The sequence below is a fragment of the Vigna radiata genome, chromosome 5 (genome assembly GCF_000741045.1).
Source record: "Vigna radiata var. radiata cultivar VC1973A chromosome 5, Vradiata_ver6, whole genome shotgun sequence".
NCBI lineage: Eukaryota > Viridiplantae > Streptophyta > Magnoliopsida > Fabales > Fabaceae > Vigna > Vigna radiata.
In genome coordinates this window covers 17,894,467-17,922,316 of record NC_028355.1, presented here as the reverse complement: position 1 = coordinate 17,922,316, position 27,850 = coordinate 17,894,467, and the positions used below count along the sequence as shown (strand labels likewise).

The following is a 27,850-nucleotide window of genomic DNA, read 5'->3' as shown; positions in this document are numbered from 1 at the left end:
TTTGGTAGTTTAGAATTTATAATAAATTGAAACAATAAAAGTAAAGGAATGACTGAAATTAAAGATAATTAATCAGAATTACTTAATTTCAATTTAACCCGAACAGTTAATTGTTAAACTAATGAAATTTAAAAAAACAAAAAATACTTTCTAAATATCTTTTACAGGATATGCTTGAGTAGCATTAGTCCACAATCCAAGGACCTAAACATTTCAGGATTCAGGAGAAACTACAAATTTTTACATGCCTAAAATGGCTGGGCAGAAAAAAAATCGAATTTAGACTTATCAATTGTATAACTTTTTTTTTTTTTTACTTGAAAAAAGTTATAATTATTAGTCTCTTAAGATTGTCAAAAAAATTAAATGTGAAAACAATTGTTTTCTTATAATTTTCTTCATAAAAAATGTTACAATTGTACCCTCAAAAGTCCCAACCTATGAACATAACATGTGAGGTATGTTTGATATTGGAATGTATTTAAGCTGCTGCATTTACCAAGGTAAAGACTAATTTTCCTAAGGAAGGTGCAGATGTTAGTTAGTCCTGGGATGTAGCAGTATATTCAAAAAGAATGCATTTGGATGAGCCATGCTTTAGACACAGATGCAAGCGACTTGTTAGTTGATAGGTCAAGGTCCATTCCATTGCCATCTGTGAGTCCTTCATTTGCCTAATGATTCTGGCCTGCAAGAAGAAAAACAATCACATTAGATAATAACAAGCTTTTACCAGTGAAATGTGCGACAATAGAATCTGTAGTTCCAACATTGAAAGAATTTGGCAAATAATGGATGATTCTACGTGTGATGTAAGAAGAATCAGAGATATGATAACCAAATAAGTACTTTATTCAGGGAATATCATGCAATAGAGTCATTAATAATAATCCTATACCATTAGACGTGAGAAAATAGTGCATACATTGACCATGTAAAGATACTTTATACTGTCATCTAATTACAAATGGTCATGTTTGGTGAGTTTGTTAACTTTCACAATAATTACCGTAAAAGCCATACCTATCATGCTTTTTACTGATTGATAATGTGTATTAATATATACATTATTTGTTCTTATCCATTATATTTTAACTATCATTTCTATGGAATATAGGGAAAATTAGGCATAGGAGTAATTCCCCCTTGTGCAGAAAATATACCCGATAATATATTATAATGAAGAGTAATTCAGGGAAATATGGCAAATACACATAAGTGATAAATATAAGATATTGTGACTAACAATATCTAACAAGTTCAAAATAAAGTTTGCCATTTGTTGTTTTATTAATAAAGAAATAATATAACTAACAATTTCCCTCTACTGATACGGATTTATTGACAAGAGAATTTGGCTGAAACAAGAATAAATCCAGTTCTTGGAAAGCAATGATTTGAAATATGAAGTAATTAGATTATAACTACCTGAAGACGTTTTCCAAGCTGGACTTCTACGTCAGTACCAAATGTTAAATTATCAGCAAGTAACGTGAAAGGATCAACTGTAGCACCAGAAAGTATAGTAGGAATCTGAGGGGCATAAACCCACTTCAACTTAGCCTGGCCAAACTCTCCCTTTCCTTCTATTCGTGGCATTAGTTTTTCAAGAGTAGCAGTTGCAAGTTTGTCAAAGGCAAGTTGACCATTGCTTTCCAAAATGGATTCTGCTAACTGGCTATCAAGTCTTCTGGCAACCTGCATGCGTTGAAACAATTAACAAGACCATGCTGCTAGAAAGAAAGATCACGAGCATTGATCTTTCACAGATGAAAAAACTATTAACCAACTTGAAAACTTAAATTAATTAGAGAAGCTTTGGGATCTGGCAGCACATGGAGATTTGCCGTGAAATGCTAGAAAGAAAGATCATGAGTATTGATCTTTCACACATGAAACTATTAACCAACTTGAAAACTTAAATTAACTAGAGAAGCTTTGGGATCTGGCAGCACATGGAGATTTGCTGTGAAAGTGAATGTTATTGTCTACACAGTGGTCCTCAATCAATGTAACTCGTGACACTTCAACTGGAAATTTTTGAGCTTAATCAACTCAAGGGTCTGTTCCAAAACTAACATGGACGAATTGATTCTGAACCCTAAACCCAATAAGGAGGATATGGGACCTCAAGCTTAAAAAATGATTACAATTTATAACTCTTAATTGATAATGCTTAGTCAGTGAACTGGTCACAAAATAACTAAATTGGCTCATACAATTATGATATTTTATTCTTTTTATTAATCATTGTGAGATGAGTGAAATTGTTGTGTTGCCATTGACAATGCTTGTAAATTCGTAATTGATTTACAGCATGTGTTAATACAAGATGACAGAGAGCACTATCATCTACCTCAATTGGTGATAGTGTATCTTGTTCAATAAAGTCTTGCCAATTGCTAGCTCGACGATGAATTCTATATTGCCTCTCAGCTCCAACCAAGGTTAAATCTAGCATTGGATCTAGTCCATAATCAGGTTCAAACCTTGCAATGTTGAGATGCTCCCGTTTTAACCTCACCTGCATTTAAATGAATTTTATCAACCTAAACAATGAGTCCATAAAGTAAGGGAAGAAACTAAGACAAAACTAGTCCGGAAGAAACTGCAGGCTACTGTTCATAAGAGTTGCAAGATTAAACATCACACAAACCTGTGTTGCAACTAGATCAACTTCACCATTCTCAAATACCAGCTTGCCCCTAGGCTTTATACATTTGGGATGGGCAAGACCATTCAACTCAAGCTCTCCACTAACAGCAAAATTAAGAATCAAAGGATAAACTATCTTCAGCTCTGGTCCAAGCACAAGCTTCAAATCAGAAAGGCAGATTCCTATATTTGGTTTTATCTGCAGTTCCTCCGTATCCTTTTCCACCTGAATTGATTCATTGACTTCCGTGTGGTTTTTTTCAAGGGAAAATATCATCATAACCCAAAAAAAGTAACCAATCTTAAAAGTAACACAGTAAACTTGATTAATTTTTCAAATAACACAAGCACATGTATAGACAAAGCAATCAAATTGTGATGAGTTAGATATTTTTAGGATAGATATTATATATCAGAGTATAAGATAGGGTGTTTACTATGATTGATTATTTTTAAATCTTTATTGTGTTCTCTGTTATCTTGCACATATGATTGATCTTGGCATCTCTAAATGTATTATGAACTACACAGCATAGCAAAATAATAATCAGCAAAATAACTTGTAAACCCTGTAGTTATGTTCAAGTCAATTAAGTTTGTAAGTGCTTATGGAAAAGTTAGATGAGAAAGTTTATGAAAAAGTTAAGGTGCATAAAATGATTCCAATTTTGTGAGAATATTAAGGGAGGACAACTGTTACGTGACCAAGTAGGAGACGTAACGAAATCACCCTCTCACACACTCAAAACAAGCAAAAGAATAATAAAAGAATGGAATTGAACGAATGAATACTTTTATTGATGGTAATATCTGGGTAAACACAAGTAAACAATAACAGGGAGCATAACCTCCTTCAGTCATCCAATAATTGGGAGTATAACCTCCGTCAATTATCTTGGAGCATAACCTCCTTTACAAAACTTTCAAATCAAAAGTCTACCCTTAACCCTAGACTCTAACTGGGAGTATAACCTCCCGTCCATCTCTCACTAAATATTTTTCTAGAATATATTTGCATTTAATATAAATATCCCATATATAAATATCTCCTCATATATTATCCTAGCATATATCCTTAATTATAAATATCTTATATTGAATATTTCCCTAGAATATATATTTATTTACTCTAATTAACTTATACTATATTTATTTACTCTAATTAACTTATACTGAATATCTTATATTGAATATTTCCCTGGAATATATATTTATTTATTCTAATTAACTTATACCGAATATCCTCCCACCTTATACCCATAACTGCAATAATAGGCAGAGTTAATACTAATAATTTGTTCAAAATGTGCTACGTATGAAGCAACTCAGTGCCTTTGGTTGGAGAAAAATGCAATAGATGCGAGGATAGCTTCTTGCCAACGTTGCTAATCTGGGATAGAATGGTCTTCTTAGCTTCTTGGTGGTGCTTCACTAGTGTTTTAGTTACATTGATCACAAATTCACAATACTAACTTCACATAGTTGGCAGCAACAAAATAATTTGAGAAAAAAAGAATATGCATGATTTAGATTTTAAAAATGCAGTCATTAGATTACGTAACAGTGCAGAAATCCAAAGTCAACTATAATGTTATAGAAGGAGGCATGAGAGTGATAAATTTGCAATAATAGGCAAGTCCATTCTGATTTAGAGAATTACTATAAGGAAATGGTAAAGACTACATGCTAAGCCAACGGCATGTAAAGTATTACCAGAGCCAGAAGTCTGAGAAATCTTCGCCATTGGAGAAGCAGATTCTGATCCAAAATACCGTGGAATATATCTTGAAGCAAATGATTTATCAATGCCGCCACTGGGAAGTGCAGATTGATATGATCGGAATCTATTAGTAGAAGCACCACCCCTATCATGTGGCAAATATACTTCCCCATGACTAAGTTTAATATTTCCAGAAATGTTAGGTTGCAATATGGAACCAGTGATTTGCACCTGGGAGTTGACCTGACCACTGACAAAGTACGTTTTTCAAATAAAAATCATATAAGCAAATAACATACAACAAAATAAGAGTTACATTATCAAAATTCTATTATATTTGAGATTTAATGATCTCATCAGCTACATACATCCATTAATGAGTCAAGAGAATTTAGATCGCTAGTGCCAGAAGTTAAAGAAGCAACCTTAAAATATTTTTTGCCTGCACTTCTAGAACTTCACACTTAAACTCGATCTTGTCATCAAGGACTGCTTCCTTAGTTCTTAGAGGAAGGTTCCCTTTCACTAGTAGCTTTCCCTTTCTGCCTAGCCTACTCTCCAGTGAGGTGATGGATAACCTGTTTGATTTCATGTGCACAGTTCCACCAAAGTTGGTCAGTGAATTTCGGAACACGGGTGAAGATATAGTTGCCCTACGGAAAGATGCATATCCATTAAGCACTGGTTGATCAACTGTACCTCTGGCCTGTTAGGTCAAATGACGTGTCAAAACTTTAGAGAAGTAAAAATAATTATTTGAAAAAAATTTATTCACCACACCCACCTCAAGCATGATATCAGCATTGCCATGAAGCCAGTCGGCATAAGGAGTTAAAGCTGTTACCAGCATCATTCCCCCATCTTTTATATCAACATCAACCCTGACTTCTCTAACATCTAAAGTTTGCCAATTCAAACCTTTAAGGTTTTCTACTAATAGAGTATTCCAACCCTTTTCATTTCTTTGCCTAGAAATTTTTTTGTCTCTGGCATGGTTGGTGGATGTGGTCCCTATGTTCTTATTTTTCACCCATCCAGTAACCCAAGTATTTCTACTATTGTCTAATTCTACATCTTGTTGTAACATTTTACATTGAAAAAAATTAACAGGAATAGATCCTTGAATTAGTACATGACCATTCTGAATCAAAGGTTCAAATTTTGCATTGAATAGAAAACGACTAGTTGGGGTTAGAGAGGCAACAAGTTCTGCTCGATCAAGAACAATTCCACCAATGACACCATCAAGGAGCCTAATTTGAACATCACATTCTGGTTTTCCTAAACTTCCTCGAAGATCTCCTTCCATATGCAAGATCCCCTTAATGGGTGCTAACAATTGCCGCAGAGAATGAACAACATTATTTGCTGTAGAGTCAATGATCTGTACAAGTGTTGGTATCAGACTAACAGGAAAATTTAAGATAGCAAAATGAAGGTTGGTTTTAGGTCCTAAGAAAATTCCATCAGCATGAATTGTGGCATTATCCTTCTGGACAAAAAATTTCTTCAGGTGTATACCATCATCGTTACTATAAATACCAACTGCTGAGACACTCTGAGTTCTGTATTCTCCCCACTCCCAATCCTCACCATGAAAGTCAAAGTCAGCCTGAAATGGAATAGAAAGGCAATCTTTAAAAAGTAGAAGATTTTGCAAACTTCCAATATGCAAAAACAATTTTTTTTACCAGGGTGTCTCCATTCCCTCCACCACTGGCATTGAGGGAACCATGCCAGCAACCTTTGAGTTCAAGTAAACCAGGAAGGCTCAAATGCTCAAGAACATCATTTGTGGGAACGTGAAGCTCCCTTATTAACTGCAAGTTAAATGTCATTAATGACAAAAAAATCAAATTTTGCAGTGAAAGCCGTTTGGATCATCAATGTTATGTACAAAACTTAGATACAGTTTTACCTCAGTACAAAACTTAGGAGCTTTTAGTGTTATTCTTTAACTAAAACTAACATTTTACCTCAGTAATTTATATTGAAGTTTGTTGCAAACTTTAATACATAGATTACCGAGGTAAAATCCAAATTTGGATTGAAGAATAGCTCCAAAAGCACCTGAAGAAGTATATCAAGTTCTTTCCTTAATAAATAAACACTACATGCGCCCTTCATGTTGGGAATACAAACTTGGATTGTGCCCTTTGAAAATAAAATAAAATATAATGATTGTTCGATGATACCTCAAGCAATTCTTGAGTGCTCATAGAATATAATCCCGTTGATTGTAAACTTTGAATAAAAAGATCCTACAAGGGACATTGTAACATGCACAATCAGAATTCTATTTCTTAAAATATATATATACACTATGGACAGCAGGTTTTGAGGTGACAAGCAATAAAATATAATCTTTCACAAGGTCTAGATATGTAATGGGTGACAGACAATCATTAAAGTGTTCAGCAGATGCATACCTGAAAATATATATAACAGACCATTACAGGGAAAAAACACACTTCAAACATGTTATTGAACTTGAATGCTCCACTAATTTACAATTATTACAAAACAGAGGCTGATTAGAAACAGAAGCATAGTGATATAGTACTTATATACTTGGGGTTCTTCAATCCTATAGTGTATTCTTGTTGACTAAGTTGAATTGGGTATGCATTTTCTTACTTTTGGGTTTACTTTCTTTGAGTTCAGTAAAGTAAATAGATTTAATTTTGGCTTCCATTACCTAGTTCTTGAAATTAATAACAATATGATGACACTAAACCTCCAAGAAAACTAGTACTTCACATACAAAGGCTTCGACAATAGAATATTGTAACAATGAATCGGCATCCTAACTTAATGGCTTCAACTACTTACAATACTAAATGAAAAGAAAGTACCAGCAACATTACTGCATCAGTAACAACAATAATAGCCACACCTTACACCACTCGACTGGGTTGGCTACATGGCATACTTAATGCTAGTGGGTATCAAAAATTAAATTTTCAGTAAAACTATCTAACCCAAGTTCCACATTGACTAAAGTAATTAAGTCTAATTTAACCTTACAAAATTGTCAAAGATATGATGAGGTTTGCACTTGTTAGAGCCAAACCACTTTGTAAGATGGTTTCAGAATCTATCCTATACCCATTCAAACAGTCACTCACCATGCTATACACATACCAAACCAAATAATGTTGGATGTGATGTGTGTTGGGAAAAGCAAGTCCCACATCAACTAGAAATGATGTCAAATACAATATATAAGTGGGAACAATTCTTACCTTACAAGTTAGTTTTGTAAAATTGAATTAGATCTAAACCACTTTGTAACTAGATACAAAGTCAGGAATCAAAGAATGAAAAGGGGTATTGCTGAAATGCAATAGCTGAAACATGGCTAACCAAACTCATAACAGAACAAGCAAAACAAACTAACTGTAATCAAGACTAAAAGAATTAACTAACTCAATGCTAATTGTGTTCAGTTATAGAATATATTTAATCAAGAGTATACAATACTCTAATAGAGTTCAGCTCTCACTTACCTTGGTTTCACTATCCTTAAGCCTTTTAGATGCTAGAGTTAGACAAATTCATTTCTAAGATTTAATGCTTAAAATTGTTATAAAGTCTAAATGAAAGAAGTCTAATTCTTTATCATACAAAGAAGTTATTTAACTAGTTGTAAACCTTCAAGTTGAAGCAAAAATCAAATAGAATGTGATTTGTTAATCACATTATTCATTTGATTATGGATTTATAAGGTTAGCTTAGTGGTAAAAATGGAAGGGAGGGTAGGATAGGTCGTGGGTTCAAATTCCCCCACTAACAAAAACTAACATATTAACAACTAACATTTGTTGATAAAACAAATACAAGACTTATGAACTGATTACATTAAATAGGGAGATATGATATAATTTGGTAGGGAAATATATCCAAATATTTCCCATCATTTTGTTGTCCATATAATTGTATCTCTTATTCTTTATAAATACGAGTACTTACTAATGAGTATACAGAACACAAGGAATTCATTATATTCCTTCCTGGTTTCTCTCTTCTCAACACTTCAATTGTATCTCTTGTTCTTTATAAATAAGAGTACTTATGAGTATATAAAACACAATGAATTCATTATATTCCTTCTTGGTTTCTCTTTTCAACATGATACCAGAATAGTACAATCTTATGTGACCTGTTTTGATACTAATCCTTTCAACATGGTATCAAGAGTCTAACGAAAAGGGAATCAAAATCCGTGCTTTTGCTGTGGGTCCACTACTCAAGTAAAAGCTTATTAGAAAGCATGTATACGGTTGGTGTATTCTCCATACCATCACTATTTATGCAGGATACACTATTCATAATTAGTTACTGTACATAGACAACAACTTTCTTACAAATTTTTCTTTTATGGTGAGCCTGTTTTGGCCAACAACCACCACCAGTGGCATTGCCTTGCTATACATGACCATTTTTTCTCTTGGGTAGTCGCCATACCCTTTTATCGACCAATTGACTAAAATGTTCACTATGTCTTGTAGTCTTGTGTTGATGACATTTGTAACAAATTTGTATCCTATGCTTTGGCTCAAGGGGAGTGTAAGGGATGATTTGATACAGAAATATCTAACCAAATATTTCTCATTAATACATATTGATTGTTATTATTGTATCCTTTCATGATAAATAAGAATACACATGTGTGTACATAACACATGGAATTCATTATACTCCTTCTCAGTTTCTCTCTTCTGAACATGGCACCAAAATGGTACAATCGTCACCTATTTTGTCACTAATCCTTTCAACAACATTCAATTTTTAATCAATAGTGATATTTTGTTATCAGGTCAAGGAATAAAAGTTCAAAGGCCTTAAAATTTTTCAACAAGAAAAAATTAGATACCACTGACAAACTCGAGCTTGATTTGAATTCAATCCACAAGGTAAACAAACAAGTCAACAACATGAAGAACCTAAAATTGAATTTGGATTCCTCTAGCTTTATATCTACCAATTTTCTAGAAAATAATGCTTTTGGTGTGGGTTGGGGCTGGTGAAGGAAAGCCAGAGTATATTCTAATCAACTTGAAACCTTCAAATGTGAATATTTTGTAATCTATGGTTTTTGATAGGATATGGAGAGTTTATGAGAGAAAGAGAAGAGGGAATGAGGAAGTTAGGAGAGTTAATGGGGTATAACTGTAATAACAGCTAGTGGCGGGAAAGGAGCTCTTATAAAGAGCTTGTTAGGCCTCTACCGGTAGTTAGGAAGAAGTCGGTATAAAAGGGGTTGGGGTGCTTTAGGAGAGGCAGTTTTTGAGTCTTATTGATTGTGCGGCAACTCTTGGAGTTCTTTGGGGAGAGGTTAAGCTCTCTATACTTGTATTCTTGATTGCTCAGTAATACAAAGAGGTTAAACAGCACTCTTGGGTGTGTGTTTTGTGTGGGTGAAGTGCGTTTTCCATAGGTTCCCGATTAGGAACCTATCAGCGATGGAAAGTCCAACAGAGGGAAGATTGAACAATTTGGAGATTAGAGTGGAGGGAATCAAGGAGGAGACAGCGGCGATCAAGCGTGATCTACAACAATTGATGAGAGGGATGAATGGAGGTAACAATAATCAAGGGGAATTACCAGTCTTCGATGGACTCGACCCATTGAATTGGATCAATCAAGCTCAGAAGCTTTTCGAACTACAGGAGGTGATGGAGGAAGAAAAGGTGCGCCGGGCATCCATGAGCATGGAGGGAAGCGCTGGGTATTGGTTTCGGGCTTGGGAGGCTAAAGCCAAGAATCGTTCTTGGTCAGGCTTGAAGGCTGGGTTGATCAATCGTTTCGGAGGGAGATTCCGGGGCACGGTGTACGAGCAGCTAGTGACCTTACGTCAAGAAGGCTCGGTGGAGGAATTCACCTGGAATTTCGAAATATTGTTGGGACAGACGCAAGGATTGACGGAAGAGTTGACGATGGGATTTTTCTTGGCGGGAATGAAGGAAGAAATTAAGGGCCAAGTGCGCATCCAAGCTCCTAAGGATTTGGAGGGGGCGATTAGGGTCGTGAGAGATGTAGAGGACGCGATGATTCGAGCGCGAGGAGGAGGATGGAATGGCGTCAGGGTAATCGGAGGAGGATCGCAACCCACAACAACAGTGATTCGCGGAGAAGTGGAGCGACCCACCGTAAATTGTGCGGGAGGTGTGGACGAGAGTTCGGCGAATCAGAGGGAAGCACCGTTGCCGGCGACGGGCAGCAGGGACGGAAACGAGGGAGGAGATGATAATCGGGGACGAATGGTTCGAAATTTGCTCTATCCTGAATTTCTGCAAAGACGGGAAGAGGGTCGGTGTTTCCGGTGCGGCGACCCTTTCGCACCAGGATACCGCTGTGCCGAGAGAAGTCTACGAGTTCTCTGGTTGGCAGAAGACGAGGAGAACGCAGTTACCGAAGAGGGATTTCAGGAGGGCAAGTGCATGGAACTGTCGGCGTGCTCGGCGGAGGGGATGACGTCGCCCACGACCATGAAACTCAAGGGGGGAATCGGAGAGAAGCGAGTGGTGATTCTCGTCGATCGTGGGGCCAGCTATGATTTTGTTAGCCGACGGGTGGCAGAGGAGAGGAAACTTCCGGTGACTGACACGGCACCATACGTGGTGAGTCTCGGGGACGGATGTCGGAGGGTGCCCAGAGGGCGTTGTGAGGGGGTACCCATCAACATGGGGGAAGATACGGTGGTTGCCGATCTTTACGTCTTCGAGCTTGGAGGAGTAGATGATACACTGTGGATCGCTTGGTTGGTAACGCTGGGAGAAGTGATGATAAATCGGAAAGAAATGTTCATGGGGTATGATCTGGCGGGTGAAAGGGTGAGAGAAAAGGGGGACCTTGTTTTTTCTAAACAGCTGGTGGAATCAAAAGCCCTCCTCAAGCTTGAGGATGCTGAAACGTGGACACTAGAACTGGGTCTAGTGGAGAATGAGGTGGACGGAGAGAGGCAAAGTGATTTGACCCCTGTCCAAACAGAGCTGAGTGCGGTTCTGCACCAGCACTACCAAATGTTCCAGGAGAGAGAAAAACCTGCACTGTCCAGCAGAGAGAACAATGAATGGCCTGATGATTTGACAGAAGTGCAAAATTTATTTTTTGACGCAGAAAATTAATTTTTTCACAGAAGTGCAGAAAATTAATTTGGAAGCGGTGCTGGAAGCGCATTATCGTGCACTTCGAGAAATGCAAGGCTTACTTCCACCTCTTGATATTAAGCAACATTACGTAATAAAGTTTGAGACTTGGAAAGTGGGTTTCACCGAGAGGAGAAAAACCATGACCAGAAGAGATCTTGAGATTGGCGGTGGGAGAACCAAGAACAAGAACAACAAAACAGGGGAAAATTATACTGCGAAACTGATACCCATTATACATCATGGCTGGTTCCTATGTTTGGGGTTGCTAATATTGTTGTTTCTGTTATTTGCATGTACATCAACAATTGTTGCAAAAATAACTCCGGTCCCCATGGTGGCTGCATGGCTAAGTTTCTTGGAAGGTTCTCTTTCGAACCTATGCAGGAGAACTCGTTGCTTGGTCTTTCTCTTCAACATTGACTTCAACCTTGGGGACAAGGTTGTTTCGGGGGAGGGTGGTTTTAGTTTTGAAATTCATTCTTTGTATAGACAGGAAACATTTATCCTGTGGAGGGGCAACTTAGCTCCCTTGGAGGTTTGATTGTACAGAACAGGAGGAATAATAACAGAATTACTCAGTTTTGCTATCTTTTCTCTCGTGTGGTGTGTTAGTGTATTGTCTTGATAGATTTCTCACCAAGAAACCTATCAGTTTTCAAGAGTGACAAATAAACCATGCAGCTTGACTCCTGAATTAACCAAGTTACATGTTACAAAGATTGAATCAGAAGCAAAGTATCTAAATCAACTTGCTTAGAATCTGTCAATTAATGATATATAAAGCATAATACAACCTTTGATCTTGAAAGAACAGCAGGATCCATACTTCGAGATAGAAACCTTGCAAGAGGAAGCATCTCAGCAACCTCAGCTCTGGGAACTTCAAGTTTCATTCTCCACCTACCCATTGAAGATATAACACTACCAACGTGCTCAGGCAAAAACCTTTCTAAAATGCCATCTCCTTTTATGTCAACAGGGCAATCTCTAGTGCCAGGTAATACATATTCTCCTTGCATTTCATAATAACTGTGGCTTTGTTTCAAAACAGTTTTTTCAATTGTGATCTGAACAATAGAACACCAACTGACAATCAGTAAAAAACAAAGCACAATGTGCAGTTCAGATACTAGTGCAACATAACCACAATTTAATGCCATTATTACTATATTAAAATTGAATTTGACAAAATGAAATCACTAATTTTGCCAACTTCAATAGTCAATCAGCATATGACTTCACGAAGTCTGTGTCTAGCTCAATGCATATGATTTATACATGCTTCAACTTGAGAGAATGTGTCACATATTGTAGATATCTTTGGTTAACAAAACAATTAGAGGATTCAAAGAATTATAGAAATTAGCAAATTATTTTTGTTGTAATTGTTACCCACTCCACGTAATACACTATGCATTCAGTCACATTGCCTGCTTTCACTTCTCAACCTAAGAGAATGAACTTAGGAACTCACAACATCTCCACTCCACCTAGCTGCCACATCCAGTGCTTCACCGATCACCCCACTGAATTTTGGACAAAGTACAGATATGATTCCATGTCCTCTTCTTTTTGGAAGATTAAGCTGGATTTCTGCCTGAAAAAGAAAAGGTCAACCAGATAGAAACCACATTACTTTTATTTCATGACCATTTATAACGCAGCAACCAAGTCAGCATTCAGGCAAGACTAAACAGAAAAAGGCAGAAGTGAAGAGGTAAATGAAGTAGCAACATATCAGATAAAAATGTCAAAAGTTGCATATTTCCCCGAAATAAAGAAAAAAGGCAACTAGCTGAAAAGTACTACATAATTTTAATTAACTATTAAATAATGCTTTGACCATGTAATTATTCAGGCAGGAATGAACAGAAAAAGGGAAAGATCAAAAGGTTTAAAAATAACAAATCTGATAGAGATGGAAAAAGTGGCATATTAGAAATACTTTCCTCTAAATTTTATGTTATCCATATTTCGTGTATGAGCACCTTTGCTATGTTTTATCTTAAAAATTCCCATACCTCTATGGAAAGGAATTCCTTCATTTGATATCCATTTTTCTTTGCCATAAATCCAGTTTGCTTTTTATTCTAATTGTAAACAGGAGAAAATAATTTAAAGTCACCACATACACCATGTTAGACACACTCCCTATTTTTAGGAATTTTATTTTAAAATTAATTTTACAAACTATGGTGTATATGTCAATTTTCAAATATTATAATTTTGTAATGCCTTTATATACTTAAATAAAAGATTTCTTTTACCACCATCAATAATACCTCCTTATTAATAAAAATATTATAGTTTCTTCAAATAATATGAGCTTTTTGGATGGTGATCAGTGACACCGATTAGAACCTACTGTTTTGAGTAAATCCTTTAAGCCCAAAGGACTTTATTTACATTAGCAGCTATGCTAGAGATATTAACTAGAAATAACCAATGCTTGATCTTCTAGAATTGGAGATGGGTATCTTACTAATAGTCATTTATTCTCCTCAAAGCCCTCTTGCATTTACTATAAAAGATCTTGAGTCACATGAATAACTCATGCAGAACACTGAAAATTGTATAATACCCTGACAAAACTGGGTCAACTTCATATGATAAAAATATGCATAGGACTGTCTAGCAAAGACAAGAATGATAAGTAATTATGAAGTCAGATAGGTAATATTATGGCTTACTCTACGTATAGTTCCCCTGAGAGAAGCAATCTCCAGCTCATCAAGTGGAAAATGACATACCTAAAAGTACAGCCCAAAAAAGGAAGAAAAACGAAAAAAAAAAAAAAAAAAAAATCAACATTAACGTTTGGGCTCATAGCGTGCCTAAAAATATGCCAGCACAGAATCAAATATATCTAGATTCAATCATTTGACCTAATATTTAAATATAGGTACCTCCAAGCTAGCTGAATAACATGGTCGAAAATCTACATTAGCCCTCAATTGTCCCTTATGAAGGGAAACGGACAACACTGTTCCACTTTTCAGACCACTTTCACCACTAAGCTGTAGCGGGCCAACAAAATCCACCACAAGACTTTCATCAGACCTACCTGAGGCATCCAACTACACTCCAATAAAGAATGGAAGTTAGAAAAACTAATACATGTAGAATAAAGCCAGACAATTTGAAATTGTTTCTCAAAAGGATATTTGAAACTTACAGACATAAAGATGTATACCTTTAACTAAATAACTATTTTTAAATATGGATACCTGAGGGGAAAAAATCCTATTGAAATAAAATACAAATATAAATTATATTATAAATTGTACAAAGGAGAAATATCCCATTTAAGATAATTCACATGTACATGTGGATGAGTTGACCTAGTCATAAAACTCTATGTTCATATCAATCACTTTCCTTAACCAAGTGACAAAATCATAAGCAAAGCAGGGCCTGCATAATTCTCTGGAAGAGTTTCATCTTGAAGTCCAACTTCAACCTTTTAAATTTATTTCCGAAAGAAGCAAGATCCAACAAAAATCTACAAGTTAACTTAACACTTGCATATAAATCAAGTTCAGGAAGCTTGTCACCAGGCTTTATATACCAAACATCCTCAACGATTTTATCGTGTGTGACAGGAGAGTGAGAGTTAATTGAAACATATTCACTCTATGGGAATAGATCTAGAGATTTCATCCATCAAAATATCAAACATAATGATCAATAGATATTTCAAAAAGGAATCTTGGTCATATATTGCTAGTAAGGAACAGTTAACCATTCAACTGTTTCATTAAGTCACCAAGCAATTACTTGTTAACAGCTCTTTCAACACATTAATCATTAGCCAATTAACTGCTCATGAATTTAAAAACCTTCACCAAGAACTTATATCCCCCATCCCCACCCATATTTATTCAATTCAAATCTCTTTAATAGGACCCTAGTCCATGATTTTGTAAACACACCTCTCCCCATCCTAAAAAAACAGAACTGTACTACAATTTGATAATACCAGGAAGTTTGTTAAGTTCATAATATCTCAAAATGAAACAACTTTTACGAGGAGAAATTTTTATTCATCACCTTTATATATTCGGGAGAAACACTCAACGACCCAGACAGCTGAGGTGCAAGCATCAATTGATTAACTTTGAGACCAGAGATTGAAACCTCACCAAACAGACTATCTGCATTTCCTTTCTCCAACATACACAAATGTTTCTTGTTCTTGTCAAAATTTTGTTCAACAATAGTGGTACTAGGTTTTAAGAGGTTTCCCTGAAACTTGACTCTTCCTGCTGCTTTCAAAACCAAAGGTCTTGGAAAATCCAACATATAAGGAGTAACCAAACTAAAGAATTCAAATCCATGCATGTGCAAATCAAAATCAACTCCACCAACAATAAATGGAATGGCTCTCGATGCATTAAACTCTTCTCTTCTAAGAGAGAAGTTATCAGCATAAGAAGTTTGAACTTTCACATACAAATCAAATGCAGCTGAAGCAAAATTAACAGTTATGAAATTATGGGAGATTATGATATCTCCTCTAGCATCATCAAGAGACCCTTCTGCTGTCGGTGCAGTCCATTTTATATCAAACCTCCTGCAATAAAAAAAATTATATAACTCATTGAGAAGGAAAGCTGTATTAACAAGTTGGGACAGGCCAACTTGAAGAACAAGAAATATTGATAATAAGGAAATGGAAAAGTCATTGATAATATCAATGAAATAAGCAACAATTTTACTAAATATTAATCAATCAAAGCTGATAAAGGAATAATCTTACGGTCTTAAAAGAGATCCTGAAAGTTTTGTGTTTTCATTCAAAACCCCAAATTTGAGTGGCATAAAGTGATGATAACTGGGAACATAACGAAGCATAATTTTCTCAAAGTTAAAACTTCCTGAGAAGTTTGCATCTATTGCTGTGTCATCATCCAAAGCCTGAGAACAAAACAGTATACACTAGCAGGGTGAGGGAAAACTGTACAGAAAACAAGATACTCGTATTCTGAAATTTTGTTTTAGCCAATCAATGAAACCTATTAGTATCCTGATTTGTGAGAATGAGAATAACTACCTTTCATGTGAGAAATTCCAAGAAGTCCCTCTCCAACATAAATAAGTAAAAAATAAATATAACATCGTAAAGTGGGTAAAACGTAGGTGATCCACCATTGTATTAACATACATTCTAGGAAACTGGAAATATAAAGTGGTGACTATTTGCTAAATAAAAGCATGCTACTTCATGGCTAAAAGAAAAAAAAATGTTATTAAATAGTTTACAGGTACTAATATACCTCTGAGCATATCCACACTGTTCCAGCCCCTTGAATTTCACCACCATCCACAAGGCTCGCCCTGATTCCATACAAATCAGCAATCTGTGCTATGCATGGAAATGTTACCAAACCTAAACAACGAGTCAAAGCTGAACCATCCAGTGCAAATTATTATCACTTTCAACTTACACAGTTATCAGTGTTGAAAGTGAAATTAGCAGATACATGTGAAAAAGGTACACGATCAAATACTGCCAATGCTCCAGCCTCCATACTTTTAGCAAGCACTTCAGATGCTTCAGTTGTAGGAGTGTCCACATGTAAAGAAGAGGATGTCCTAGAAAGCATCCCAGTTCCCACAAATATAGGAGTATCCAGAGGGCCTTGACAATTAAATAGAGCAGTCATTGATCCTGCAAGCTGCAATCAATAAACTTTGATTATGAAAAAAATTACAGGTGTTCATTGGCTTGGGTTACCTGATGACCCAACCTGACCCAATCCACTCCAATTAAATTGGGTTAAGGGTTTCATTTATGAATGGATCAAACGCAACCCAACCAAGAGTAACTTAATCTTATATGGGTTGGAAAATGAGTTTAGTATGGGTGACTTGAGACTCACTCTTATACTTGTGTTATGGACAAATTGCATTATGTTTTTCTTTTCATGTCTTGAATTAGTTTGGATAAACTTGTTAGGACTTGACTTATTGGCTTACTCAGAAGCCTTGAATTCATTTTTGTGAAGATTGTGTTATTTTTTAATTAGGTTGATACTTGAAAATCACAACATGTAACAAAAGAAAAGAAACTTTTTCAAAATCTTAATCCAATTGACCCAACCCGTTAAAGAATGTATTGGGTTTAACATTAAAAATGTAGAAACCCAAACCCAAAATACCTTTTTAGTGGGTTGGGTAATGGGTTTGCCCAAATCCCACCCATCCCAACCCACAGACACTCCTAAAAGAATTAGAAATACAAGAATTGATATTGGATAAGCTAATACTTAATTTGGTTAAATTATAAATTTGGTCTCCACACATCATAGATTGTTTTTAGTCCCAATATAACTTAACATGTTAGTTCCTATAAGAAAAATCATGTATGAATCAATTCCTATTGTTCATTTAGATTGTAACAGTGTTAAATATGGTGTCAATACATAACACCATTTTTCCTTTTAACCTCTAGACAAAAAAAAAGGCACTCCATTTTTTTTTCATATTTGCAAGAAACACTATATTTTGGTCACTACAAATGACATACCTTTTTTGTTTTGGTCCTTGCATGAAGAATACTCTAACGACATTATGGGGATCAGTTTTATAAAATTATATGGATCAAAATGTAAGGTTTTCAAGTAGGGGGTTGTTGAGATCTCATTTTGCCAGTAGAGTAAAGCTAATAAAGGCTTAGGCAATTCGCACCTTCTGATCTAGCTTTTGAGATTAAACTGGTTTAGACCAAATTCAAAAGGACTAAAACAAAAGAAAGAGACACTTCTGGGAACCAAATCTAATCAATTACTTTTTTAGGAGACAGTGGAAATTGACATCAGGCACATTATGTCTCAAATTTTGAAATTCTATTTAACTTCTATGACAAGTCATAGACAGCTTCTGCTTCACAAAAGTCTTTAGAAAATCTAACCTAAATTTTATCAAAAGCCATGTGTTAGCTGTGAAATATAGTGAGTATAAAGAAATAATGGTACAGTGGGACCGCAATTAAAAAATAATAACAGAAAAATTGAAAGCAATGAACTAACTTTATGAATGACTATAAGACAAACTTGCATAAAACTTTAATGGTACTGTTTTCAGATTGAAAAACTGCAATATAAAGAAAGAAAAAAATATATAAAAATGGAAATGATTAATCTACTAGAAAACTTGAACATGTCTAAGTTAATGCATCAAACTGAAGAAAACATACAGGAAACAAGAGAGATCTCATATTGAAAGTTCTCATCAGCTCATTCACTTCAACACTAGGAACCTGGAAAATTGAACAACAATGTATTAGGGAAGATGAAAAAACTGTAACTTTTTCCTCAAATTCAATGAGGTGAGAATAGTTGAAGACAAAAACAATAGAAGACTGATTATGAGTGCAGTTCAAGGATACACATACACAGAAATAATTACAGAATACTGTTCACAAGAAAGGGTAATTAAACTATTTCAGTTCCCTAGATTGCAATGAACATAAGCATTAAAGCGAGCTAAATCTAATTGTAATCAAGTTATCTATGATTCCAACACTTCCCCTTAATCAAAAGCGTCCAGCTTAGTGCACATCTAAAATATTTTTGGTCCCCCTCCCTTGAGAACAAATCAGCCAATTGATAATTTTTCACAACTATATTATTAGTAAGTATCTACCAGCTTTGCCAATGACTACTTTATCAGAAAACCTGACTGGCCACCTGTGGGATTGCCTCTCCTAACCACATTTTTTCCATCCATAAGACTCAAACCTAAGGCAATGCTTAATAGCAGAGTCCAGTATCACTCAGACCACTTGAACCTGACGATGTATGTGCTAAGTTCTCCAAAAGTATTCATTAAAGAAGTGATAGTGAATTTCTAAATGTTCAGTTTGTTTATAGAAGATTGGGTTAGAAGAAATGTCTGGTTGTCACAAATTAGCTTCATAGGTTTACTCTCACAACACAAAATTTTAACTTTTAAAAGTTGTTTCAAACATATGAATTCACCTTTAGTGAGAGTCATAGCTTAGTATTAGCTTCAGCACTTGATCTTTGTAAGCACATGCTAGTTCTTGCTTTACAATGAACTCGGATTTCCTCCAAAGAGTTACCAAGCGGTGGACCTCCTACCACAAGAAATTCCCCCAGTTTGCATCAATATAAGTGTTGGAAAGTTGTCTTAATTGCAGTCACTCCTCAGCCACCGTACTAATGACTTCTTTGGGGTATCCTGTAATAGTAGTCTCAAGGGTGGTGGTTTAGTCCCATGTTGACCAGAAATATTGCTTAAATAGAACTTATATAGCTTTTGCAATTCTCCCCTAACAAACAGGTAAAGTTGAGATAGGTCCTAAGTCCAAATTCTAAGATGAAATCCCCTAAGATATCTATCACCAAAATACAGGGAGTGCGTAGATGACTGTGCAATCAAACAGAACAACGCAATTTTCTGATGCAGCTAGAATCAGGATATGCTATAATTTCTCTCCTCTGGTATGAACAATATTTTTATGAAGAATCATTTTCACTTGATTCTTAGGTTCAAATCAGTGTACAGAATCAGCCTAGTATCTCAATTTATTTACTCTCGTTGTAATGGTTCCACAAGTAAGAAATACAGTTAATTTTTCCTGTTCAACATTTTTTTCTTATTTTTATTTTCTAAAATTCAAACACATCAAGGAGAACATACAACTAAGTTCTAGAAACCTAATACAGGAGAATGGAGAAATAATCCTCAAAGTGAATACTAGCTTTTAAAATTTTAGACTAGAAAAATGCAAGAATGATGGTCAGTAATGTGTTATCAGAGTTTACTAACATTTTCCAATAACCTAATGCAGTTATTTATATTACCACCGATAGGATCAAGTCATAGTATAAAACCAAGCCCTCTATCAGTAACCATGCTATCTTCTAACAATAAATAAATAATTATGAACTCAAGCACACACATAAGGGAGTACCTGACACAGAAGATGAAACTCTCCTTCCTCAGGATGGATGCCAAAATCCCCAGATGCTTCTAGAGGAATACTGCCAAACCAGCCACTTGTATTATGTAGAAATATACTTTGACCACGAAAACATAAACTTCCTGATGTGTTCTGCAAGTGCAAGAACATAAACAAGAGAACATCTTTTAATTTTAAGTGTGCCAGCAACAGAAATATGTAGTTGTTGAAGATCAATATGCCTAAGCACTTTATACGAGACCAAAGGTCGAGTAGTCATCAACCGTTACTAGTACGTGCCAGATTTAATCTAAAACCCATTGGTATCAAATGAAGTTGCTCAACAGATATGTCACATTATAAGAATTGAGACAGACATGTGAGACTTCCAAAAAAACCCCTCCACATATGCCTACCAGATTAGATCACTTACCAAGATTAACTATAGACTTTGATACCATGTCAAATTTCATCGAAAGCCAATTGGGATTAAGTAAATTGTCCAACAAATACAAAGTCGCACGCCAAGAATTGGAGCAGGCTATTTACTCATTAGCAGAAACAAAAACTAAAATAAACCTACACAGCTAGGGTTTGTACCAAACATGACCCCTCATCCCATGTAAATTATAATTTCAGACATCCATTCAGTGCATCACATCAAATAAGATAGATCAATCACCCATACAAATGTTGTTATTTTCTTCCCAGTCTTCACAATTAATATCGTTGTTTGTCAAAAACTAAAGTATTATGTCTGGTACAACAATTTCACATATTTAACGAGTGAGCAACACTTCTAATATTCATATAGAACTAATAAATAAAAGTCTCATTAAGCATGTATTGTTATAGACTTTATTAAAAAGTTGTTTTGAGTTGTACCTAGGGACCAGAGATGCTTGTTTTCTAATCTATCTATCTTCCAATGTATCTCAAATGAATCTACCATTTCTGTATAAATATGAGAACCTAAGAGAGAGTTGGATAAGCTTTATAAAATATAGTCTCTCTTTAGTTGGTATTGGAGCAAGTTGATCCCACTTTGCTTGTCTGTCTTTCCGGCAAAGAAAATGTTGTCCAACCACTGTCTACTATTGTCTACTGTTGTCAAACTATCATAGTTTCCTCCAAAGACCACCGAATCAGGAGAGTCTCTTTGGGTGACAGCCAACCCTGTGGGTCTCAAAGGCAGAAACTACTCACATGCTACCATGCACAGCCTCTTTGCCCACGTGCCATCTTCCAACCATCAAAGTGAAATTGTGCAGTCGCAGCTGGATATGTTGTCCCCTATATGTCCCATTCCAGCCCCTATTGTCCCTTCCTCACGGATTGATTGTTTGGCTCCCCTTTTTTCTTTGTAGAGCTCCTGCTTTACCCCCTCTTTTCTTATCATAAATGACTTGTGGGCCAACACACTGTTTCTCAAGTTCTCCCACCATTACATTAGAAAAGCTTAATGGGAAAAATTATTTATCTTGGACAACCTCTATTGAACTTTGGTTTCTTGGCTTTTGGTTTCATGATCACTCGGAAAAAGATGTTAGTGAGTTCTCATAAGAAAATACTGCACAATGACAAAGTTTGGACTTTCAACTTTGTGCTCTATTATGGCAATTTGTGGAACCCTCAACTATTAAAGCATACACAACCTCTTGGAAAAAATCTTAAGAGTATTTTTGCAAATGGCATTCAGTGGCTCTGTGATTTTTCGCACAAGCTAGCACCCCTTAAACAAACAGATCATGATATGATGTCTTTTATTGTTGAAGGTTAATCTGGTGTTGAAAGATTGAAGATGTTCTTGGAAGTTGTTCAAGATCCTTCATGCATTGAATCCAAATTTTGATTTATATTAGGGATCATATCTTAACAGGTCAAGAAGTTCAAACCATTGAAATCTTAAGAACGCGACTTCTTCATGTTATAGCTCTCAAAGGCAGAAAATTTCAAGAATTTGCTAAATCCTCTGCTATGGTATCTACATGTGGAAAAGGTGGTCATGTCATTAGATGAGGACCCGATGGTGGTGGTAGGAGTCGTCCCCAATGCAAGCATTATAAGATAACGGGTCATACTACAGAAACTATTACACTTTCTATGGCTTTGCTGACAAGACAGTCAATATCTTGAAATCTAAGATTGTTGAACCAAAGTTTTCTCTAGTGAGGAATATCAATAATATTTGAGGTTAACAACCTAGCACAATCATCTACAAATCATAGTTGGTCAACAGCTTGCATTTACAATATTTGAAAAGACAAAGTCCATAGATAATTGATTCAGGTGCTTATGATTATATTTTTGGTAATACCTCTTTACTCCCTTCCCTTTCTTTGTTTCAATGATCAACTTGCAAATGTGTTAACAAAATCCTAGAGGGGGCCTCGAATTGAACTTATTTATTTTATGCTTGGTACATAAAATTCGTGTGCTCCAGTTGTTTGAGGGATAGTGTTAGAATAGGCTTTATTAAAATGTTGAGTTGTACATAGGGTCGGACTTGTACATAAATGTAACTAGGGTCTGACAAGTGTCTTTACTATTTTTCTCTCTTTCATTGTATCACAGATTAATGTATAGTTTCTAAATAAATATGAGTAAGAGAAAATTGAATAAGCTCTCTAAAATATATTTGCTCTCTTCTTATTTTTCTCAAGTGCATCTTTGAATATAAAGCATACTTTTGTTAAGTAATATAAAATACAACGAATATGTAACGAAGGATAAAAAAATATACCACAAAAGAAATGTCAAGTGGCAAAAAAGAATTTCATAAGATATTATTGTGTAGATAAGAGGAAGTCATACAGAAAAACCAGATGGAGCATCTAACACTTGGAAGTTCAACCCCGTTACATCAAGTTGTCCATAAAGATTTGGAAAAGCTTCACCCTTTGACATGCACAAGTGAACCTAAATATAGGGAATCAATATATCAAGCAGGTGAAATCCAGTTATTAGGAAGCAGCAGCCTGTCATTACCAAGATAATAATAAAAAGTATGAAGAACTTGTTGTAACATCAGATCCTCGAATTTTCAAAACCGGAGCCAAAAGATATAACATGTATGTGTTTATAAAACGACATAAATACAATATCTAATAATCAACTATGTAGTTGAATCTGTGAAGCTAACAAGGGAAGCACCTTCCATTGACATATCCAGGTAAAAGTTACAAAGGACCTCCACAATTTAGGCATCCTTGGTTAGAGAAGGCTATAAATGGCATACAACACTCCTTAAGCTTTTAAGTGTTAAACATTTAATACACTTGAAAGAGATTATAACCAAAATAAAGCTATTTTCTAGATAACCATATGACCAGAGTAATAACCAAGGACACTGAAGCTTCAGTTGGCCTCACCAATGATAAATCATAGTTCCAATCTAATGCAGAGGAACATATCTTTTAGGATCTAGGTAAACCAAAATATGTTGTTGAAAGCACTGTGTTTTACTTTGTTGATAAAAGGTAATAAGGAGGGAAAGAAGCACAGCAAACAAAGCCATTGTTCAGGTCTTAAACAAATTATTCGAGTTTAGGAGGCAGATTTAGGTTTATAGCAGCACTGAGAATCAGCAACAAGTATTACTCAGCAAATACACTAAAATTTAATCACAACTGAAATTGAAATCAACATTACAACACTTCCAAATAGAATTTGAAAGTAACTAAACTTAGGTTAGAGAAACACCTCACCACTGGCCCTCCCATTAGACCATGTAATTGGAATGTCTAGTATCCTTTCAAAGAGCTGCATAAAACATGATCCAGACATAAACTACATGCCAGCCTAACAAATTAATTGAAATTAAGGAAGATGACAAATTAATTCAAAGTAACTATATATATATATATATACACACACACACACACACACACACACACACACACACACACACACACACACACACACACACCTTACCGGGACAAAAAGATGGTCAGTTTTCAAATTAGCATGCCATTTCTGCTCAACAGTGTCAACAAAAACGTCAACAGACAACCAGCCATCACCTTCACTTTTATCATCTGATCTCCAAGTCTTGCAATTTCCACTCAGTTTTAAATTTATAGAGTTGTAGTGGTTATGAAACTTCGTATGGCCATTGACATTCTCTATCACCCTGAATGTAAAGCATAGAAAACAATTAAATTAATGTCGATCATAATATCCAAAATAAGACTTCAATTCCAATTTTAAACCAGCTCTTCAATATTTACAACTATGACTTCACCTCCCAGGCACAAGCTTAAAATCAACTCTAGTGAAAGGTTACATATTCACCAAGTCTCTAAGAGGACCAAGGATTGATTATGTTTGAAGTTAGCCACTGACAACTTATATGTTTCAGCACAAGGAACACTATTATAATTATAGAAAAAAGGAGCAAATTCTACATAATCAAGAATATCCAAATTATATACGTATTATTAGGAACTTTTTTATTTATTCCTATATCGTATCTTTACTATTAAAGGATGCCAAATCTCGTTTATTTGGTATGTTGATTTTTTTCTCACTATTAATAAAGAATTCGTGTTGTCTCAAAGAACACACAGTTTAACTCAGTGTCTCTTTCTACTAATTAGCGTAACCTCTCTAAACACCTATATCATATTAAAACTATAAGTTAGTAAACAGTTGTGTTCATCATTTCATTTCCATAATAAGTGATAATAGATCTCACCTGACTTCCCTGTCCCCGTATGCAAGCAGCATGAGAGTTGCACCTCTAACATGAACAGAATCAAATGTAACAGGAATAATTTTATTTAGGCCTTCAGACTGCTGAACATCTACCCTATCTATACGTTCTGAAACAGTATCTTCAACTTTGAGACCCATTTCAGACTTAAACTTTTCAATGGGACCAGAAAGGAAGAAAGATGTCAACCTCTCAATGTTTCTTAAACAAGAGGTGAAGCCAAATTTTTTAATCAAAGTCTTGAACGGAACTTCAAAATATGTACCCAACTGAGACATTTGCTTCACTGAAACCAAACCTCTTTGGCCCTTAATTGCATTAACATCAATTGGACTTTGTGCAACGTGATGTCCCAACTCCTCCTTTTTCTCTGTACGAATATTTGCATTGGCATGTTCTGAGGCATCCTTGCTAGATTGTAAAAGTTCGTGTTTACTCTCACTTGTTTTTGAAGAAAGATCACTGGAAAATTTTAAATCATTTGAATGACCATTGATATTTTCATTTGCAGAAGGAGACCAGATTCCCAGATCTCTGAATTGCGTTCCATTTTGGTTATCGTTGTTTCTATTATCGTCAGTACTGGCAACAGATACAGCTTTTTTGTCAACATCACTTTTTACCAACTGCGTATCATGATCTGTAGAACGAAAAAATCTAGATGATGAAGGCTGCTCAAACTTCCCATATGAACTGCGAAAATATGCATTTGCTGCAAATGCACCACGTTCAAGAATTCTTTTTCTAAGAGCAATACCAGATGCACTGATGTCACTCCTTTTAGCCTTTCTTTTACATTTTTGTTTTTCATGCCCTTTAATGATTCTTGACCAAAACTTAAGTCCTTTTCCGGGGAACTTCACCCTAAATGATTTCTCCAAATCACCATGTTTCATGTCATAATCGACACCTGTGTCCACACAACGATGACCATGCTGTTCCCCCTCCTTCATGCAGAAAAAACCCTTGGAATTTGTTCCTTCTGCTGAATGAGTTCCAATCTCCTTTAAATAATCATCACCCTTGGATGGACCACAATTCTCCTCAGAAACAAAGTAACCCATCTCTGCAGCTTCCCTGGCTGCATCATCCCTTTCTTTCACATGTTTTGCTGCCGCCTCCTCACGTGCAACCCTCCTCACCCGAGTGCGGTGATCAAGTCCTTCTTCGGTTGACAACCGTCTCTGAGTGCCCTCTTGATACAACGGTATCCCTAACCAACTATAGTCCTTCTTCTGCACCACCATGACACAAGCATGTGACAAAACTGCATCAAACACAAAATTCCCCCTCCACAGACTCGAAAGAGGGCGAAAACGAACTTTAACAGTGGGAGCCTCGCCACAGGAGAATTCATCTTCACGTGGCCCAAACGAACACGACTCCAATGTTACACTCAATGGCGAGATTTTTGTAACCTTGCCAAAGCAAACATCATGCTGAATACACTCACTGATCATTGAACAAACAGAGGGCAAGATATTAGCTTCAACGAAACCCTTGGCTTTGTTCCTTCCAAACCAAAGCAATAATAACAAACCAGAGATAACAGCAGTGTATACAGAGGCCCTCACCAAAAAGAACCCCTCTTTCCAGAATGGTGTGAAATAACTCACACTAAAAGAAAAAGGTGGTTCCTTTTCCTTAAAACATCTAAACCTCCACCCACTTGCGGAAACATGGTGTTTCCTCAACAAGTCTACATTTTGTCCACAAAATCTAAAAGTTTGCCTCAATGGGTAACAACCATGTATCATAGACACGGTGCATCTCTTGCTTCTGGGGAAAATCCTTTCGATAGTGTTGTTACCTTCCCAAGAAACACGAAGCTTAATCCCGAAAAATGAAGTGTTCATTGTCTCCTTTCATAGACCAAGAGAAGCTGTTGTTTTCTACCCCTTTAAGGATTCAGCAGCAAACATGCATGCCAAATGGAACATGGAGCTTGAGAAGTGAAGTGAATAGCAATCAATGTGGTTTGCTTTGTTGGCTCAAATGAGTGAGAGATCTTGATTGTGGGTTGTGGAGTTGGAACCATTACAATGAAGTGTGTGTGAGTATGGTGGTAAGAAGAATGAACAAGAATCGAAGGAGACATGAAGAATATTACGTTGCTTGTCTTGAGGGAAATCAAATGAAAAAGAAAGAAACTGCCTTTAAAGCTGTCGTTTACGAAAAAACACATACTGGGTAGAAAGAACCAAAGGGTTTCCTTTTGTTTAAAATTTTACATTTTATATTTAAAACAATCCAAGATTTTACTTAAACTGTTTAAATTTTGCTTCAAATTAAATAACTTGACATTTTTGTATTTTATACAACGTTTAAAAGATTCTATAAACGGAGTAAATAAAAGTTATTCTAAACTAACAATTCCAACTACTTTTATAGAAGCAAGAGAAAGAATTTTAGATAAAAATAAATAAAGAAATATTATATTTTCAAATATTTTAATTCTAAATCTACTCATGTACGTGTCAAGTGATCATGGGCGTTCCTTCCTCCATCTCTCTCCACCTCCCCATCGGCTTCCTCCACCTCTCCATTTCTTCATTTACCTTTCATTTTATTTTTCTATTCTTATTTTATTCTTTTAATAAAAGTTTGTTTTATATTTATAATTTTTACCTACTCAATTACATAATTAATTTTCTTTGAATCTTTTAAGTGTTTTCATT

General features: G+C 35.6%; 1 protein-coding gene across 1 annotated transcript; it reads right to left on the bottom strand.

Moving 5' to 3' along the window:
* Positions 1–53: 53 nt before the first annotated feature.
* Positions 54–27,706, bottom strand: LOC106762500. The gene is made up of 23 exons (XM_014646459.2): positions 25,155–27,706; positions 24,392–24,590; positions 24,161–24,220; positions 23,273–23,377; positions 20,471–20,611; positions 18,728–18,790; positions 16,977–17,207; positions 16,806–16,889; positions 16,289–16,446; positions 15,580–16,102; positions 14,436–14,606; positions 14,220–14,279; positions 13,004–13,126; positions 12,324–12,596; positions 6,571–6,636; positions 6,067–6,195; positions 5,160–5,987; positions 4,801–5,081; positions 4,369–4,625; positions 2,657–2,898; positions 2,357–2,524; positions 1,429–1,698; positions 54–688 (listed from the first exon to the last, which is right to left on the bottom strand). The coding sequence occupies exons 1-23, from the start codon at positions 27,026–27,028 to the stop codon at positions 542–544; spliced, it is 6,453 nt and encodes a 2,150-aa protein (XP_014501945.2). The 5' UTR covers positions 27,029–27,706; the 3' UTR covers positions 54–541.
* Positions 27,707–27,850: the final 144 nt, after the last annotated feature.

Bases quoted from the DNA above. Each gene is read 5' to 3' on its own strand.
- LOC106762500 (XM_014646459.2), bottom strand. From the start codon at position 27,028: ATGAACACTTCATTTTTCGGGATTAAGCTTCGTGTTTCTTGGGAAGGT. The intron at 23,378-24,160 runs GTGTTTCTCTAA...CCCTATATTTAG, and splicing joins ATGGGAGGGCCAGTGGTGAG to GTTCACTTGTGCATGTCAAA. The intron at 18,791-20,470 runs GTACTCCCTTAT...TCAATTTTCCAG, and splicing joins AGTTTCATCTTCTGTGTCAG to GTTCCTAGTGTTGAAGTGAA.